General features: G+C 55.4%; 1 protein-coding gene across 1 annotated transcript; it reads left to right on the top strand.

Moving 5' to 3' along the window:
* The first annotated feature begins 6609 nt into the window (after positions 1 to 6609).
* On the top strand, positions 6610 to 15952 carry NOX5 (NADPH oxidase 5). Its single transcript, XM_055716539.1, has 15 exons — positions 6610 to 6732; positions 7264 to 7414; positions 8273 to 8483; positions 8843 to 9077; positions 9452 to 9605; positions 10578 to 10753; positions 11085 to 11267; positions 11766 to 11898; positions 12366 to 12508; positions 13824 to 13868; positions 14194 to 14318; positions 14683 to 14767; positions 14958 to 15057; positions 15215 to 15381; positions 15669 to 15952. The coding sequence occupies exons 1-15, from the start codon at positions 6613 to 6615 to the stop codon at positions 15798 to 15800; spliced, it is 2160 nt and encodes a 719-aa protein (XP_055572514.1). The 5' UTR covers positions 6610 to 6612; the 3' UTR covers positions 15801 to 15952.
* The last annotated feature ends 3788 nt before the right edge of the window (positions 15953 to 19740 follow it).

The following is a 19740-nucleotide window of genomic DNA, read 5'->3' as shown; positions in this document are numbered from 1 at the left end:
ACAACTTGTACTTGTGCCTGTTGACAGTAATGAATTATAAGACTTTCTGCAAGACCTGAGGAAAGATTCATGTCTGAGTTTGCACAGTTTGGATGCAAAATGGAAATGACCTCCATGACATTAGCAAATGTCATTGACATATGCGTGAGATGAGCTCGTGGTGTGTTATCTTCTCTATGGGAGTTTGAAATATGTACAAAACGTGAGACTAGTGTCTGGCTTGCCAGGTTGGCGAACGGTGGTGTCACGTCAAACGCATGACCCTGTGGATACAGCAGAATCCTAATCCAACTGCATCACCCGATTTGACCCGTGGGTGCTGAGTGCCCTTCCGCCCCTGTCTGAAGACAGCTGAGAGAGTTTTTCTGGTTTCAAAACACTTTGTCTATTTTTCAGTAGCTTGATGCTTCAAAACACCAAAACCTCCCAGGGCTTTAGAGCATGATGGATGGCGATTTGGGAGCTTGGTGCCTCCTGTGGTCCATCCCTTTAGCCAGAGCCCCTCAAAAGCATGTCTGACCACAGGGTTGAAAATCGTAGAATCATAGAATGGTTTGGGTCAGAAGGAGACCTTAAAGCCCATCCAGTCCCACCCCCCTGCCATGGGCAGGGACACCCCCCACCAGCCCAGGCTGCTCCCAGCCCCGTCCAGCCTGGCCTTGGGCACTGCCAGGGATGGGGCACCCACAGCCTCTCTGGGCAGCCTGTGCCAGCGCCTCGCCACCCTCACGAGGAAGAATTTCTTCCTAATAGCTAATCCAAGTCTACCCTCTTCCAGTTTAAAGCCATTCCCCCTTGTTCCATCACTACGTGCCCTTATGAAATACAAACGGACTTGTACTACCTTCTAACTTACAAAATCCAGTACTGCTAGGAGCAGAAATGAGCTGCGGGCTGCTCTTTGCCTGGCTGTATTCGGCGTGTCTCACAGGAGAGCTCGTGTACGGAGGTTTCTCCATCACCACCTGGATGCAGGGCTCGTGGCTCCGCCAAACGGTTCCCCGTCGCTCAGCTGATGGCCTGAGATGGTCGCTGTGAATAACTTCTGTACGTGCACTCGAGGAGCCACATGCTCCCTTCTATTTTTCAGAGTATTTAGGCAGGGACCCATAATCCACTTTCAAATTAGTGCTAAAATAACTAGGTAATTACAGAAATGTCACAACCAGATGCTCCTTAATGGTTCAGTTGAAATCCTTTTTTTATCTGACATGAAAAGCTTTACCAGGGCTGACGTAGCTTAAACCTTTAAAAGGGTACACATCTCTGTGGTACAGTCATTTAAGGTAAAGTCATTTAAGGTAAAATCCTTTAAACTGGCATCCACAGCTACCTGAAGAGCACCGGATCTTTGAACAAACAAGAATGAAAGCTGTATCAAATGTCTGATTTAAGGTGAGTTTAAGATTTAAGAATGTTACAGTAAATACTCTTCGAAGGAAGATTTTTTTTTTTTTTTTTGCCACTTCTAATATAATCTAAACATCTTTAGGTTTTCTGCTTTGTAGAAACATGTGTGTAAAATCTGAGCAGACTTAAGTATTTGTAGTTATAAGTTGATAATTAGTTAATATAGATGTCATCACTTGCCTTAATGCAAATATTCTGATAGTTGGTAAATACAACATTAACTTGATCTTTTCTTTAAAAAATCAAAATAGGATAGTTTGAGGATTCTTTAGATTGTTGTAATTCTAAATTCTGTATTTTTATAAATAATTATATTCATAATTCTAAATTCTTTAGATTATTATAATGTTATATTGGTATAATTTTGTATTGATTGTGCTTAGTTTGAGTATGTAAAGTACTGTAGTTTTAAAAGTTTTTAAAGTATTTAAATTTAAAGTAATTAATACTTTTAAAGTATTTGAAGTATTATATTGCGTGGAATTACAAAGTGATAAAGAATGTTTAACTTGGTTCTAAGAAAAGAAATGGAGCACAGCACTTAAATCACGATGCTTCTGTACGTGTTTTTGACACGAGAGAAAAACTAAATTGTCCTGGTGAACAGGACATTAGATTTTATTTAGATTTTATTTCTTCAGAAATTTTTGGATAGTGTTTAAAAAAAAATAATAATCTAAATAATAATAATCATCATCTACTAATCTGTGGTGATAGGACAAGGGGTGATGGTTTCAAACTGAAAGAGGATGATGGATTTAGATTAGCTATTAGGAAGAAATCCTTCCCCGTGCGGGCAGCGAGGCGCTGGCACAGGCTGCCCGGAGAGGCTGTGGCTGCCCCATCCCTGGCAGTGCCCAAGGCCAGGCTGGACGGGGCTGGGGGCAGCCTGGGCTGGTGGAAGGTGTCCCTGCCCGTGGTGGGGGGGTGGGACTGGATGGGCTTTAAGGTCCCTTCCAACCCAGATCATTCTGTGATTCCATGACTCTATGAAACCAAAACTTAAGCTGCTAATAAATGCAAGAAGCGATGAAAAATAACTAAATTGTGGCTCATGGCTTGACTGTCTTCCGGGTTCTGCCTGGGGTGACTTTCTTCCTAGAGCAGAACTGGCTTCACCTCTGCCTTCCCTTCTCCCTGCAGTGGGATGCTCTTTTCCACCTCCCCCCAAAGATGAGGTTTATTGTCCCACGTCTATGGACATCTAGACTTTCAAGCTCCATTAGCAGGGATATTGCCTTTGGAGGAGTGACTCAGGAAGGCAGGTGCACATTTCAGAGTTGCTTCTTGCCTAAATTATTGCTCAGTAATATTACAGGGACATACCTCTTCTGTATTAATTACAGCCTCTTCGTTCAGGCAGGCATGAGCCTCGCTCTTTGCTGCTGGGGTATTGCCAATTTCTCATCCTCGGCTGTTTTGCTGATTCTAAGGACCTTGAACGTGTTGGTACATTTGATTTTGGTGTGGGAGTGCCGGGCAGTTGAGGCACTGTCCTGTAAAGTTTTACAGATGTATAATTTGACTCCAGAATGTAGTTTTCATTAGTGATTTAAATGGAAGCAACCTGCACTGGGGCTCTTAAGCTTTCTCTAAGCCTGCTCTGGGTGTTGGTAGAACCGGGTCCGTTGCCTTCAGGCTACCTTGCGCGGCGTGGGTTGCCCTCGTACAGCCCGGCGCCGTGCCAGAATTCCGGGTTTGTGGTCATCTTTGAAAGCCCGAGAGGGGAATCTCTGCAGGCACAGAAAACAGAAGTGCTTTTCTTAAGAAATGGACTCATCAGGCTTATTTTCATAAACTTAGATGAGGAATTTAAGAACTGAAATAAAACAGACTTGCGCTGGTACATGCGCCAGCTCCAAGGGGAGTAAATATTCGGGTACCCACTCCGTGCAGTTGGCCGGTGTCTGAAGGCATTGTCGTGTGTTCTTTTTGTGGCAGCCAGACCACAATTTATTAAATAATATTAGCAAGCTTAAGGTCTCTTTTATTCTAGATATCTACAGTACGCTGGTGTAGTGGAGATGCTCTGAGCATAAATGGGGGCTTGTGACTGTGTGATCCAGCACATACTTGATGGTGATTCCTGTTTCGCTCTCCCCTTTCCCTAGTAAACGGTTTTGTGACCTTGGATTGCCACAGGTTTAAAATAAATTCTCCTGGAGTGTGAATTGGCAGTGTTAGTTCAGAATGTGTGCTTGGTTTCTGCTGGATCCCAGTAGGGAAAGCTGCAACTCTGTGTAAAATACACACAGTTGAGAAGAAATACGGCTGCACTGAGAAACAGGGAGAACAACCCCCTCGAAGCTGTGTTACTTTGCAGTGAAGCTCGGTAGGATGCAGCGTCTATAGCACCTATTTCTCAGCTCTTGGTTGGGTTGAAATATATCTTTTTTGTACTTTCTTAAAATCTGCTTACTGTAATATGTTTCAGCATCAGTGCAAATTAAAGCCTTATTGTGGTTAGGGAGATAAGCCCTTATACGAGGAACAACTCAGTCGTGACTCAAGGAGGTGCTTCTTGCCTGATGTATTTGTGTTTCTGTCATGATACTGAGTCTGGAGGGAAAAGGTGCTGACTGCAGGGCAGGTACAGGGCTTTCCTGTAAGTTTGGTTGGACTCTGCTGGCTTTTCCACGTTTCTCCCTGCTTTTTGCCATCCAATCTGTGGGACAGACACCACGGTGACACTGGGATGGAAAGCGAGGAGCGGTGAGGCGGTGGGTGCTCCGGACATCAGGTCTGCGCGCAGCACAAGCCGGGAGCCCTGGGCAATGTTTCCATTGGAGACCTGAGCCACGTCTGCAGTTCCCTGGAGTCCGAGGGGGATTTTTGTACAAAGCTCGGCAAACTTTCCAGTAAACAAGTAAGTAGGTAGACTAAGGGAGCTTTCCAGCTGGGATCGACTGCCTCAGCTCTGGTGATGAAGCGAAACTCTGCCGCTTAGCGTACAAAACATCTCCCTGCTTCCCCGCTTGTTTACTGCCTGGAGCACCCGTGACATCAGCCAGAGTAGTAAAGCCGAAATGGTTTACTACCTGGTTTCTGGTTCTGACATTCCCATGGCAACCTCCTCCCCAGTTTAGTCACAGTTTAGTGCCGTACAAGTAGGATTTGTTCAAAAAGGAATAAAGGTTGCAGTATGAAAAAGACACTTCCCCGTGTGTTCCTGACGGCCGGTAAATACGGGTTGAAGCACCGGGTGGATACAAGCCCTTTATTGGATCTGGCAGGGCGCGCGCTTCCCAAGGTTACACTGCCTAATGGTGCAAGAAATATAAAATAAAGGAAATTAAAAGAGTAACGTACAGCAGCTGTGATCAGCTACATTTTAAATATTATGCAGCGACAGAAGAACCAGGTTGCAGCTACAGACCCGATGACAAAACTGGGCGTGATTGTAAGATAGGAGAAACGATAAATTAAAACCGGTGTGAAACAGGAGAGGGCTCGGGAGTGACCTCCCTGCGTGTGAGCAGGAGCCTGTGCCTTGCTCCCAGCTGCATTGCCCAAACTTGCTCTGTCACTGCCTGTTTTCCCCAGGAACACCGGGTCCTCCTGCTGAGACCCCCGTTTTACATCCCACAGGAGCGGGCTGGGGTAATGCAGCATAGACTGGGTCAGAGTTGTAAAAAGGTTCGTTGAATGCAGCAACTCTGTGCTTGATTTCTTTTTTGCTTTCCCAAGATAATGAGAGCCTGTGGTAATTTTGGACTCTGTTGGCGAGCTGCTGACAGATCTGACAGAAGGATGGAGGATTCAAGGAAGCGCGGAGGTCTGGCGAAGGAGATGGAGAGGGTGACAGGGAGGCGAGAAGGCAGGGACCAAATGGGATGGAGCAGGAGGATGGAGGCGAGGACCATCCAGGAGAGGAGAGGGAAGGGGAGCACGGGCCAAGTGCCTGCGGGGAGCAAAGTTTTCCATCTCTCTGCTCTATAGTTTGGGTTTTGGGTTGGTTTTTGTTGTTTTGGGTTTTTTTGTTTGTGTCTTTTTTTGGCAAAGGGAAACCCCAGAGCATCCCTCCTTTCACGCCAGCTCAACAGAGGGGCAGCACCTCCCTACCACTGGGTGCTGAAAGGGTCTGGGAATGGTTCAGTCTGTGAAAATGAGCTCTCAAAAGTTATAGGGAGATTGTAGGATCAAGGTGTGGGCGTGACACATGCTGTGAAACACGTCGGGCTGTGCAACACTGCTCACACTCGGGTGATTAAAGGGATGGGGCAGCACTGGGACTTGCACCTGCTGTACCTGGTTAACCTGACAGACAAGCTACAGAGGCTTGAGAGCAGGAGATGAAAGAGGAGACTGCGCAGGACTGCCAGGGAGCAAGCAGGAAACCTTCCTTCCCCCACAGCCCCTTTGGGGCTGGGCCACCAGCACTGGAGGGGAGTGGGAGCACAATGCCTGGCCATGGGCTGACCCCCCCAGGGATGCTCTGCTCCCACGGCAGCCGGCAGGTTGGGGTGGCCATGTGTGCCTGTGGTCCCAATGCTGCACAGGCAGCTGCAGATTGGTTTAAGGAGGTTCTTTTTCTCTTCTGGCCATCAGCTGCACGGCCCCTGCGGGGATGTCTGCTCCTGCAAGGGCAAAGCAAGACCTGGGAGGTGCCAGATGCTTGGCAGGGGCAGCCCAGCTCCTCGCTGTGCAAATGCATTAGATCTTCTCCTCTTGTGTGTTGGTGCTTGCTAAGTCAGGTCTGTAAAAGCAACCAAGAGTCTCACACAGGGCATGCAGGCATGGGGTGGCTCAGACAGCTGCATCTTTCGGCTTGCCTTGGGAGGAAAGGTCAAGAAGGAAGGAGTTGCCCCTCGTTGGTGCTCACACCGCTGCCAGCACCTTCACGGTGGTGTTCAGTAGCGTGGCAGGTACAAAGAGGACTCAGCAGCTCATTTCTTCAGTACATGGAAATTTGAGGTTGCATGTGATGCAGCACCCACGTGCTCTGCAGACATCTGTCATCGCTGCAGCTGTCGTGGCTGCCCGAGTGCCAGGGTAGCTGCTGTGGGACCCAGCTCAGGGCCATCAGCCAGGGATGCTCCAGCGAGCCAGGCAGAGCAGCCGCTCCAGCACGAGGCTGCAGGGAGCCTGTGGGCGGTGAAAGCGTGGCAGGAACAGTAAAAAAAAGCAGATTTTGAAGGCTATGGGGGTTACTAGGGGCTGCTGCCCATTCTGCACTGCACCCTTCCCGCAGGTCCCTGCACCATGAGTGCGGCTGAGGATGCCGAGTGGCTGCAGTGGGTGACGAAGCAGTTTGGGAGCATCGCGGGGGCGGACAAAGAAATCAACTTGGAAGAGTTCAAAAGCGCTCTCCAAGTGAAGGAGGTGAGTGCCGCTGCAGGGAGCTGGGGCATGGAGTCCCTTCTGCCGGGCAGCACTGGCAGCCTGACACCCAGCTGTGGCCTCTCATTGTGCTTAGAGAAAATTAAGTTTAAAAATAGAATTGCATGATGTTGAGAGAGAGAGAGAGAGAGAAACCTAGCAGTACGCTGCAGCAAGCGGGAATGGAAAACATGGATTAATCATCCAGAATGCAAAATCAACTGGATATCCACAGTCTGCCTTTGAACACACTTGGCTATTCCCAAGGAATATTCCCTCCCTGCTGCCCCGTCCATCCCTGCATTCCCAGGCGCTCCCTCCCTCTGCCGGGCAGCCACCTCTGGCTGTGGTGCCAATACACCCCTGCAAAAAGCAGCCTTCCTTCCCCCTCCTGTATTCGGGCTGTCCCATGGCTGCCAGCTTTTGCCAGGCAATTCCCATTGCTGGCAGCAGCAGCTTGCTTCGTAGCATCAGGATTTGACCAGTGGAGAGCATCCCACTGCTGCGTGAGAGCGTTTGCCCTCCTCCCTGCAGTCCTTCTTCGCCGAGAGGTTCTTTGCGCTGTTTGATGCAGACGGGAGCGGGACCATTAGTCTGGAGGAGCTGCTGAAAGCCCTGAGCCTGCTCGTACACGGCAGCGAGATGGACAAGCTGAGATTCCTCTTCCAGGTTTATGATGTGGATGGTAAGGTGATGAAAAATAGATGAAGCTGGCTGTTTTTTTATTTGAGCAAAGTTGCAATTTGCAAGGCAGCCCAGCTGTCCTCTGAACATCCAGGCACGGGCATCGCCGCTCAGCTGCAGGGCTGGGGCCATGTCCCCACTTAGGTTATGTACAGCTGGGTAACGGGGCAGATGGGTCTTCACTGCTGGATCTTCATTAAAGGTAAGCGTCTACCTGGCATAACGCCGCTGCCTTCACCCCATGATGGATGCATCAAAAATCCATCTTGAAAGCCAACAATTAAACCGGCCACATGTTGGGATTTCCCACAACGTGCTTTCACCCTCAGACGTGGAGAGGAGCAGTGTCCGCTCCACTCAAATACCAGCTCTCTGTCCCGCTGATATTTGTGCATCCCAGCACGCTCTCTTCTTCCTCCTCCACCGGCTGGGAAAGCTGGGAATAAAAAAAACAAAGTTCTTGAGTTGCTTTTCCTGCCCTGCCTTGTTAGGGCACAAAGTGCTGGCCGAGGAGCCGAGAGCCGAGCCTCTTGCCTGGCTGGTTTGCTCTCATGCCTGGCTGCCAGATAAGCGTGTCTGCATCGCTTTGCTCGCGCCGAGCTCTGCCAGCCAAGCGACAGCGTGGCTGCTGCAGCTAAATGCCTGGTTAGGTCACTTCTGTTTTTAAAACCAGCTGATGTATAAGCAAAGGCATGGTCTTGGTCTGGCTGGGCACGGTTTCCTCCTGTGCCTGCAATGAAGGGTGGCAATTTCTGCATTAAAGGTGCGAGAGGAAGGTAAAACCATAGGGTTGTCAGGGTGCTGTGGTGTATGGGGGTCCCTGCAATGACCCACCACGGTGCCTGCTCACCCCACGCAGGCAGCGGCTCCATCGACCCGGACGAGCTGCGCGTGGTGCTGCGGTGGTGCCTGCGGGAGAGCGCGATAGCCCTGCCCGAGGAGCGGCTGGGCGACCTCACCTTGGCCCTGTTCGAGGCTGCCGACAAGGACCACAGCGGCTCCATCACTTTCGAGGAGCTCAGGGAGGAGCTGGAGGGTTTCCCAGAGGTCATGGAGAACCTGACCATCAGGTAGCTGTGTTGGTGGGTCCCTCCGGCAGTCCCGCAGGGCTGCTGGTTCCCTTGGGAGCACCTTGTGGGATTTATGCTCTTGTTAAGGCTCTCGTGGGGTGCCCAGGCTATGGGGTGCTTCCAGCACTAGAAGCAACACAAGCACCTTGTGGCGCCAAGCTGGGTGCAGGGCTCGGATGCAGGGATGGTGCCAAGCTGGGTGCTGGTCTTGGATGAAGGTGTAGGTGCTAGGATGGGTGTGGGGATGGTGTTGGGATAGGTGCAGGGATGGCCTCACCCTGGATGCGGGACTTGGGTGCAGGAGCACCCCAGCTTCCCCCTTCCTCCGGGCAAGGAGGAATCGATGCCTTTGCTCCCAGTGCAGCGAGCTGGCTGAAGCCCCCACCACCTGCAGAGAAGAGCTGCTGGCCACGCTGCCTGACCCGGGCGTACTGGCACAACCACCGCAGCAAGCTTGCCTTCCTGGGGGGCTACGTTGGCCTCAACCTCCTGCTCTTTACCCTGGCCGCCCTGCGGCACACCGGCCTCGGCGGGTGGGTGGTGGTGGCCCGGGGCTGTGGGCAGTGCCTGAACTTCAACTGCACCTTCCTCGCAGTGAGTGCTGGGTCCCGGGAGGGATGCTGAGCTCGCGGGGGGTGCGGGGTGATGGTTACCCGGGCTATTTACAGTCACATTCATGCTGGGACCTTATCCCTGTGCCAGGGGCTCTTTGGAGGGTGCCCTTGGACTTTTGCAGTTGTGGGACAGGGCCATCTCCTCTAAATAATTGAATATAAATAACAGGTTAGGGAGGTTGCGAGCTTTTTGGGACAAGGGCACTCACGGCACCGTGCAGATGCATCTTTGATTTGTGCCTCTGGGTGCTCTCCAGGCTGACACCCTGTATTAGCAGGGAGCTGGCTCTGGAGCCCCAGGGAACCAGCCCCTGGCTGAGCCCCCCAGCATCTCCGATTGCCCCTCTCCCGGAGGTGCTGATGCTGCGGAGGTGCCTAACCTGGTTGCGAGCTACCCCCATCGCCAAGGTTTTGCCTCTGGACCAGCACGTTGTTTTCCACCAGCTCGTGGGGTACGTGGTGCTGGCGCTGGCAGCTGTTCACACGGGCGCCCACGTTGCCAACTTCAGTAAGTAGCAGCTCGGGGGCAGGGGAAGCCCTTCAGCTGCCATGGCCATGGGTTTATCTTGGGCAACACCTGCTCTAACGCACCACATCAACCCTGCAGTGGGTCCCCCCCTTCCAGTCCTGCTGCTAAAGTGGAAAATGCCCCTCGGTGCAGGGGACATCACCCACACTGCACTGACGAAAAGCTGCAGGGAACTGGACTGAGTCCTGAGGTGGGATGCTCATGTCCCAGAGGGGTGCAGATGTCCCGGGGAGGGGATGCTCATGACCCAGAGGGATGCAGATGTCCTGGGGAGGGGATGCAGGTGTCCTAGAGGGATGCTGATGTCCCAGGGCAGGGATGCATGTGTCCTGGGGGGGGGGGGGGGGGATGCGCATGCTCCGTGGAGGGGATGCACGTGCCCTGGGGCTTGCCCGTGTCCCAGGGAGGGCGGTGCAGGGCCTGGAGAGAGGGTGCAGATGTCCAGGGGTGCTGCGAGGCCGCAGGCAGGGTGCAGGCGGCCGGAGGGTGTGCGCGGTGCTGCGCTGCCTGTGCGCTGTCTGTTGTCCCCCTCTAGTGGCTTCCCAGCCGGGCAGGGAAGGGCTCCCCCTCCCCCACGCAGCTCCCGAGAGGGGTCTGCGCCCCACAGCCCTGCACCCCCCCGCTGTGCGCCCCTCGGCCCCGTGGCAGGGTGCCAGGGCTGCGTGCTCTGCACATCGGGGGAGCACGTCTGCTCGCACCTGCCCCCCTGGAGCAAAACGCCCTCCTGGCAGCGGCGCTGAGCCGCGTGCGGGCTCTGGAGAGGAGAAACGGGGCATTTTCAGTAGGTTCGAGCAAAGCACTTGGGTGCTGTTTGGTTTAAAAAGGAAAACAAAAAAAAAAAAAAATTAAAAAAAAAATTGGCAACAGTTTGGCGAGTGCAGCAAAAATCTGGGTGCAGAGCGGGCAGGTCTGGGGTGCCCCGCTCCCCGTCGTGACCGTGGGTGTGCGCAGGCAGGCTGGCGCGGCGGGACGGGCGCCATGCCCTCACCGAGTACCTCTTCTCGGCCCGGCCCGGTGTGGGGGGCCTGGGTGGCACGGCCTCGCAGACGGGGCTGGCGCTCCAGGGGCTGCTGGCCGCCATGCTCGCCTTCTCCAGCCCCTGCGTCCGGCGGAGCGGCCACTTCGAGGTGGGTCCTGCCGCGGCCCCGTGCGACTGCGGTGCCCAAGCTGCTCTGTCTTGGGGAGCGGGGGAACCGGGGTGAGGGTCTGGTGGGTGGGTGCCCCTCCAGGTGCTGCCCCATGGGTGGGGGAGAAGCTCATGAGCTGGTGTGGTGCCCCCCGATATCACTCTTGGACACCCCCACGCTCCTCAGATTCGCAGTTTTAGGGTTTCCGTGCTTTTCGTCATCATTTGGGCTGCCTTTGCCTGCGGGATGTCCCAGCACAGCCTCACCGTGAAGCGCCATTTAGCTCCACTGCTTTTGATTCATGCTTGGTCCCTCCACTCCCTGCCTGCAGGTCTTCTACTGGACCCACCTCTCCTACATCTCCATCTGGACCCTCCTCATCCTCCACGGCCCCCACTTCTGGAAGTGGTTTGTGGTTCCTGGCTGCCTCTTCGCGCTGGAGAAGGGGCTTGGCTTGGCTTGGTGGCGTGCTGGGGGGCTGCGCATCGTGGAGGTCAACCTGCTTCCCTCCAAGGTCTGCACCTGCGGGGGTCTCTGCACCCCTTCCCACCTCCCTCCTGGCCCCCCTGGGCCCCTCCTCCTGCGATAGTGGGGATAGAGGTGCTGTGGCTTGCAGAAATACCTTTAATATTTGCAAAGTGGTTTATAATTTGGGGAAAAGCACTTTGCAAGTGACCAGACTGGTTATTTGACACAGGGGAAAAGGAGGAGCAGTGGGACATGGAAGAAATCAGGAAAATGATGAAAAAAATCAGTGACAACTTCCTTGACTCTTAGTTTCCTCAAAAAAATGGTTTGAGGCCAGCCCTGAGATTTTTGCTTGATAGTGAAGCCGCGTAGCGAATAGGAAAACATACTCATTTCTTAGGTCACTTCTGTAAGTTCGTCTCGTGCTGACCACTGTTTAAAATGGGAGGCACAAACCTGGGTGCTCATGGGCTGCAGAAAGACCATCCCCGCAGAGACTGACCAGTGTGATGCTCCCAGCTTTTCTGGTCTCCTTTTCCTCCAGGTGACTCACCTGGTGATCGAGAGACCACAGTTTTTCCACTACAAGCCCGGAGACTACATCTACCTGAACATCCCGGCCATCGCCACCTACGAGTGGCATCCCTTCACCATCAGCAGTGCTCCCGAGCAGCAAGGTGATTGCCAATCCTTCGCCGGCTTTGCATCACAGGGATGATGTTTTGCATCGCATGAGCCCTGTCTGGGTGGTCGGATCCCCCCTGGGGGTCAGGGAGGTGCCCATGCCCATGGAGCTGGGCAGCGTGCGCTCATGCACGCCTCAACTCACCCGCCTCCATCTCTGCCTGGACATAAGTCCTGTATAAAAACAGATACTGGGGTTATTTCAAGCAAGGTGTGGGGACTGAATGGCACCCAGATGCCCTGCCTGATTCCACGGCTGCCCAAGGTTTGGGATTTGGGCTTCACCTGGCTGTTAGAGCAAACCCAGTCCCCTGCTGCAAGCCCGGGGCTGACATGCAGGACATCGGTGGGGATTGCTGCTGGGTTCCCGAGCCCAGAGCTGTGCAGTACCCATGGTGCTGGGGCTGCAGGGCAGTTCCTTACATGGGATGCCCACCCGCTGCTCTGCTTCATCCTGCAGAGACCCTTTGGCTGCACATCAGGTCGCTGGGCCAGTGGACCAACAAGCTGTATGAATACTTCCAGCAGCCCCAATTGCCCAGCCCGGAGCCAAAACCGCTCAGCAGGAGGCTGAGGGAGAAGAGATGCCGGCGCTGGGCGCAGGTTGGTCAGACAGGGCTCAGGTTTAGGCAAACACAGAGGTTAGACCTTAAACCGCTGCTGGCAGTGGCTTTGCCGAGCTGGGGACCCCCTGGTGTGTCCGTGGGTTTCTCAAGGTGACGTCTTCATTTGGCACGTGTGGATGGCTCTCCGGATGGTCAGTCCCCCAGCCAGCTCCATAAACGCAAAGGAGAATGTGCTCTGCCGAGTGGCTCCTGCTGGGGTCACCCCAGCTCTCAGCCACCCGTGCAGCACCAAGCTGGGCGCTGGGGGTACCTCTCGTGGAGCATGTCCCCTGCGAGGAGCTTGTGCAGCCTTGGAGGGTGTCATGTCCCACCCTGAGGCTGTATGACCCCGCTGGATGGGGCACTGGATACCTGTGAGCATCGCAGCCGGTGATGCCGTGGCCTTTGGCTTCCAGGAAGGTCTCTGCAGCAGGGCCGGCTCAGGGCGAGGGTGTGTGGCCGCTGACGGGGATGGAGCCATTCAGCTGACATCGTACAAAGCCACCGGCGCTGCTGCCCCAGGAGAGGAGCACCCACCGGCGGGGGGGGTAAGCACACACTGCCAAGACACCTGCACTCCCCAGGGAGCAGCGGGGGAGCCCCTGGTGCTGGCGGGGCAGGGAGGGGGTCCCTGCTCTCGTCAGCACAGCGGTGGCTGGAGGACCAACCTGGAGAAACGAGGGGAAGCATCACTTCCACCCCAAATGAGCCAAAGCTCATTAAAAAGCCCCTTTTTAAAGAAACTTCTCTGCTATAAAACATGGCAATGCCACGGTGCTGAGAGCCACCGTTAGCAGCTTTTATCCCCTGCCGTGAAGAGCTCTCAGGATATTGATTCTGTCTGGGCTGGAGGAGCAGTCCTTGCAGATAAAGCACTTACATGCACCGGTTTTAATGTGTTTCTTTGCCTATCACCCTTTTGCTCTTACCTGTCCCTTGGTGAGCAGAGGTTCCCCGTGCCTGCTCCGGCCATCATGGTGGCTGTAAATCTCTTACCACCCAACTTGTGTGGGGATTTGGGTAATCGCCTTTTTATCAGTACTCAAACCGGGTACAATCCAGATATCATCAGGTGACAAGTTCCTGGCTCTGGATATTGGTGGGATGTCCCACCAGAAACGTGTGAGTGGCTTGAGCAGTGCCTGGGGCCTGACCGAGGGATGGGGCTGGAAGCGGGTGCGCAGCCCGGATAAACCCAGCTGGGAAAAAACCCACCCAACCCCCAAACCTGGGGAACGAGCAGGTTTAGTGTTACCTGACATGCAGGGATTAGAGGTGGGAAGGAGATGGTCACTGCCCTCTTTACCTCGCAGGTCTCCATTGGGCTGGGTGAGACCCATCGGCTCTGCAGCATCAAGGTGAGGGATGCCCTGGTCCTTCCCTGGCTCCAGCGAGCAGGGCTGGGCTCAGCATCCCTGGGGGGAGCCGTGCATGTGCCCAGCCACTCCACACGTGTGCCTCTGTGCACGGATGGTCCCATCTGGGGCCGATGAAACCCTGCACTGCTGGAGGGCTTCATGCTCCTGCCCACTCTGTCCTCCTTTTCCCTTGCTCCCATAAAACTCCTATAACAGACCCCAGATTCTATCTGGGCTCTATAAGCCTGCATTTGCCTGCAACCTAAGAGTTGTTTTAGCACCTAAAGGCTGCTGGGTCTCTCCCTGGGTTTCTCATCTCTCCTAGTGCTACATAGATGGCCCCTATGGGACCTCAACACGGAGGATCTTCACCTCGGAGCACGCCGTCCTCATCGGCGCGGGCATTGGCATCACCCCCTTTGCCTCCATTTTGCAGAGCATCATGTACAGGTTGGTGCTGAGGCAGCGGCTCAGGCTGCGGTCGTGCCGGTGGAGCTCTGCGATCCCTGATGAGCCCCGACGTGGCTTCGGGAGGCACAAGGCGTGATGTCTGCTGTGGTAGACCTGTCCTCCCACACCTCTTGGTTGACCCTCCTCACTTCTAACCTTGGGACTTGTGGCCACCAGACCCACAGCTGGGTCTTCCCTCAGTGTTAGGCTTCGCCCCGGGGATTTCTCCTGTGGGAAACCTGCTGGTAGGAGGTTGGCCATGGGCATGCACCAGAGCTAGTGAGGAACGGGTGCTTGGGGTCCCTCTGCAAAGGTCTGAGGGGTGCGAGCAGTGGGGCAGGCAGGGCTGTGGCTGCCCACGCAGGTACCGCCAGCGAAAGCAGAGCTGCCCCAGCTGCCACTACTCGTGGTGTGAGGACCTGCGGGACGAGGAGATGACGCTCAGGAAGGTAGGGGCAGGTGGAGGGAGACACAGGACCAAGGTTTGCCCTGGGGACGGGGCAGGAGGGCTACAGGCTCCTGGTGGTGGAGAGCCCATGAGCATCCTGCCCGGTCCGGGAGGTGTGGGGCAGGAGGCCGCTGGATTTGGCCCCCACGCTACCTGCCAGCTCCGAAGCAGAGACTTCTGCGTCCTTCCAGGTTGACTTCATCTGGATAAACAGGGACCAGAAGCACTTTGAGTGGTTCGTCAGCCTACTAACCAAGCTGGAAATGGAGCAGGCTGAGCAGGAACTGGGAGGTGAGCGGGAGGCAGGGGCTGGCCAGCACAGCCCCCAGACCTGGGGGTGCCCAGCCCCATCCCTGGCATCACTCCCAGGGGAACCCAACCCCACCCACGGGGACACGATGTGGGGCAGGACCCCCCATCTGCAGCCGAGCTCCCCTTAAACATCCAGGGCGGTTTTTGGAGATGCATCTGTACATGACGTCAGCCCTCAGCAAGAATGACATGAAGGCCATCGGGCTGCAGATGGCCCTGGACCTGCTGGCCGCCAAGGAGCAGAGGGACTTGATCACAGGGCTGCGGACCAGGACCCAGCCCGGCCGCCCAGACTGGAGCAGGGTGAGGGCTGGCCCTGCCTCACTGCCAAAATCCTGCTCATGGGAAGGGAGCCATGTCCCCCGAACCTGCTCGTTCAGGGGGGATGCTAGGGAGAGCCCCACTTCATAGTGGGAGGATGCACTGGGATATCCAGACCTGGGGAAGGCTCTCCTTCCCGTGGGAAAGTGAGTGCTGTGGGGAGGCTGAGTTGTGCTGGGCAGCAGCTGCCAAAGCAGGCAGGGATCCTGCCCTCGCTGGGGTGGGAGCGAGCTGTGCCACCACCTCTTCTCCTTTCGCCTGTGCCCTAGGTGTTTGGGAAGGTGGCAGACGAGAGGAGAGGGAAAGTCCAGGTCTTCTTCTGTGGCTCACCAGCACTTGCCAAAGTCATCAGGAGGCACTGTGAGCGCTTCGGCTTCCAATTCTTCAAAGAAAACTTCTAACCCACAGCCCTTGCCTCCCTGCCTGCCCCTGCCAGCACTGATGTGGGATGATGGGCTCTGGCAGCTGGATCCTGCTGCACTGCCCATGTTGGCTCCCGGCTGCCGCTCGGTCAGAGCTGGGGAGAGTGGGATGCACAGCGAGCAAGGGACAGCAAGGGGAAGGGGCTGGGCTGAGCCACGGGGCTTTGGGGTGGAGGGGACGGGGTCCTGGGGCTATGTGGGGTGGAGGAGGTGGGTGTCCTGGAATATCCGTGCTGGGGTTTTGAGGAGAAAAGAACCAGTGCCCCAGGACACTCTGGGACGGGGGGGACAGGGTCCTGAAGCACTTTTGAGGGCTTTGGGGCAGAGGGGCCAGGGTCCCCATCCCCTTGTCCGGCTGTGGGATGGAGGGATGGGGTCCTGCATCACTTTGCTGGACGGTGGGACGGAGGGATGGGGTCCCCATCCCCTGGCGGGGCGGGGCGGCGGTGCCGGCAGAGCGGTGCCCACAGGAGGGCACTGCAGCCTCGGTAACCGGGGCCGTGCCGCCGCCCGGGGCCGGGGCGTGCTGGCCTGGCCCCCCGGCCCCCCTCCCGGCTCCTTTCCAGAAAGCACCCAACGTTTTTCTTTAAAGAAATATTATATATTTGTAACAATATACCTTAGCAGCCGCCTCGCCCTGTCCCAGCCCTGGCTTGCAGCGCAGAAGAGTTTTTTTTCATTTTTTTTGCACTAGGAAAACAAGATTATCCCAGCAGTTGGGGTGAGGGGGGTGGGCAGCACGTCCCCCGGCCTGGGTATGGCTGGTGGGACGGGGGGGCTGCTGAAACCCGGGGTCCCCGGGGTGCGGGGTGTCACCGTGCCTGGCCAGCATGCTGGGAGCCGCAGTGGCCCATCGATGCTCAAAACAACCTGGACTGGAGCTGCCCCCCGCCCCCCCCCCCCCCCCCGCGGAGATTTACGGGGCCTGTTAGAGGCCACCTGGGCAGCACACTGATGCTGTTGTGTGAAAAATAAAAAAAGAAAAGAAAAAGGAAGGATTAATGTGGATGAGACATGCATCTGATGGCAAAGGCACCCATGGGGACGGCATGGTGTGCTCCCGGGCATCCCGCTTTGCCTGCGCACCCTGGGCACAACACGGGTGCCCAGGGACCCAGCTGTGCCGTGGGGCAGGATTGCACCCCCGGTGCGATGGTCCCTGGGCCATCGCGCTGTGCAGAATGGGTGCTGTTGGCATGTTGCTGGAAGGGCACAAGAGCTGAACGTGGCTGGGGTGGCTGCTGGCATGCCCTGGGCTGTAGAGCTATGCGGTGCCTTGCTCTGCCTCTCGGTACCAACCCCATCCACAGCTTTGCTTCCCCTCTGCTCCCTCCCTCCTACTGCTGGAGCTGGGATGTGATGCTCAAACCCCGCTGCTTTCTGAAGCTGACACAGCATCCAGCCCCGTCCTGGGTCATTGCATCCAATGCTCCTTCTTTTGCCTGTGTGTCTGCCTGTGAATACTTTGGCCTCCTAAAAAGCCTTGCCCTAGCCATGGCAGCTGCAGGAAGGCACCAATGTGGCCAGAGGCCTGAAGCAGCAGCAGGTGCTGAGCCCCCTTGTCCCCAGTGCCAGCCCAGCACTGGGAGCTGCCCCACCACTGCCCTTTGCAGGCATGGCGAGGGAGGCAGAACCCCCCAACACTGGGACATACACCTTCCTGCTTTTGTTTTTCTTGCAACCCCAGCGAGCCCCTGCCCCCGTCCCTCCTGTTGGAGGTGACAGGGCAGGCATGCTGCAGGGAGGTGGCAGGGCTTCCTGGGGTGACACCTGGGACCCTCGTGCCATGCTGGCAGTCCACTCCACCAGCCTCATCCCAGAATGGCTGGGACGCTGGTTTCATCACTTTAGCCTAAATCAGCAGGTGACTGGGGAGGCAGCGAGGATGTGGGCTGTGCAATCGGCTCCAGCATGTTGGGAAATCTGGAGCTAGAGAGGAGAAATCATTTGACATGGGGCCGTGACACAAACCCCGTGGCCAAATCTGCTTCAGGCAGCACGATAGATGGGCTGGGTAACGATCCCCTCTGGGTTATGGCCAGGGCTGACGTGATGGATGGACAGATGACAGTGGGCTCTCGGTGCCCCATGAACACACAGCACAAGGTGAAGATCCCAAAGTCAAGTGTTACTTTCTTTTAACCTTGCCTAATGTGGGCTCCTTGCCTCCTCGATTAGTGGCAGGATGGAAATGGAAGGCAGCTCGCTGAACGGAGCTCTGTTAGCGGTGTCCACGTGGCAAAGGAGCTCCCCTTCCCTCTCCATCCCACCGCATCCCCTGGTGGCATTTCCTCCAGCTCCAGCTTGCTCTGCACAGGCTCTCCTCAGCTCTGCACTCCCCATCGCAGCTCTGTGTCCATTCCAAGCTTCAGCCGAGGAAACCAAACCTGCTCAGCGTCTTTTAGAGACCCACGCTGCGAAACGGAACCTGGATGTGACCCCAAACCCCTGGGCTGATCCTCTGGGGCATGGACCAGGGTGCCCCTTTACCAGCATCGCTGCGATGGCAGCCCATGCGCCATCACTAAGGGGACTGTTTCAATCAGGGGATGATGTAAGATCCTGCTCACCACATCCAAGGGAAAATCAGGACAGCCGCAGCCTCCTGGGGCTTGCAGGGAAATACATACTCCTCCTGCATGTGGAGCTATGGTGTTTTAGGGATATATTTCAGCTACACTCCCAGATTGACTCCATTCACATGCATACATCTATGCACCAGAAAAAAATTGTGGCTGTATGTGGCAGCATCACATGGCCGAGGAAAACACACTCATCTCAATCATAAAGAAGAGTTAATTACATCTCCCCACTCTCCCTACGTTTTGAAGCAATTATAAACAGAATGAATCATTATGCGTCTGCTGATAATCATTTTCATTCCACATCCCCACTGAATTGCAGGGTGCTGAAGCGCTCCGACGCTTGCAGCATCTCCAAACAAAACAAAACAAAAAAAAAAAAGCAAATTTAGCTCTTTTTCAGCATCGTGGCACCAGGGTGCCCAAAGCAGAGGGGGTTTGGGGGAAAATCCTGCAAAACACCCAAGAAATGGGGATACCACCCTGATGAGAAGCACTCAGCTGTGCTTCTGAAGGGTAGGAGGGTCTTGCAAGCCAGGTGGGCTTTGGGTTTTATTTTTCCTTTAGAGGAAGGCGTCGGTGTTTGGGGACACCGCAACATAGCATGTCCGCTCTGCGGCTGGCAGCCTGCCCGCCAGCACGCACACCGCCGGCCTTTTGCAGCCGTGCATATGGTTCGTCGGGAGGAATTTGGTTGCTCCTCCTGTTTTAGGGCTTGCAACGTGCCGGCTTGCACCCCCTCGGCATGTTGCAGGAGGTAGTTTTGCTGCTCCAGAGCATGCAAGCATCTTGCAGGCTTTCAGCTGCCTGCTCCCTGCCTGCTCATGCCAGCAGTGGTACCCGCCTGCCGGCGCTCGCTCCCACCCCGGGGTGTTTTCCATCGCTGGCGGGCAGGAGGGCAGGCTGATGCTCAGCAGATGGTGGGGAACCGCTCTCCAAGGGAGGATGGAGGCAGCATCAAGGTCACTGCTGACATGATGAATACTGAGCTGCTCACGTCCCAGCCATGGCGATGAAAAATTAATGAATTTCTTCCCCTTCCATCCGCAGAAGCTCCGTCAGCTGCCGTTTTCCCCCACATCTCCGGTTCATCGGATGTTTCCTTTGGATCCAAGGAATAAATGATTAAAAGACGTGAAAGTTGGGGAGGGGGGATCACTGCTGCTCGTGGGGTTTCAGTGCTGGAGTGGGCACAGAGCCGGAGCAGTGGGGTGCAGGCAGCCTCGGCTCCTTGGCCAAACCAAGGCACAGCTGGGATGGGAAATGGTGCCCAGAGAGGGGCTGCTCCCTCCAAGCCCAGGGTCCACTTTGTTTTGGGGTTGTTTTTCATGTTAAAG

The sequence above is a fragment of the Falco cherrug genome, chromosome 7, assembly GCF_023634085.1.
Source record: "Falco cherrug isolate bFalChe1 chromosome 7, bFalChe1.pri, whole genome shotgun sequence".
Lineage (NCBI taxonomy): Eukaryota > Metazoa > Chordata > Aves > Falconiformes > Falconidae > Falco > Falco cherrug.
This window is presented reverse-complemented; position numbering and strand designations above follow the sequence as displayed.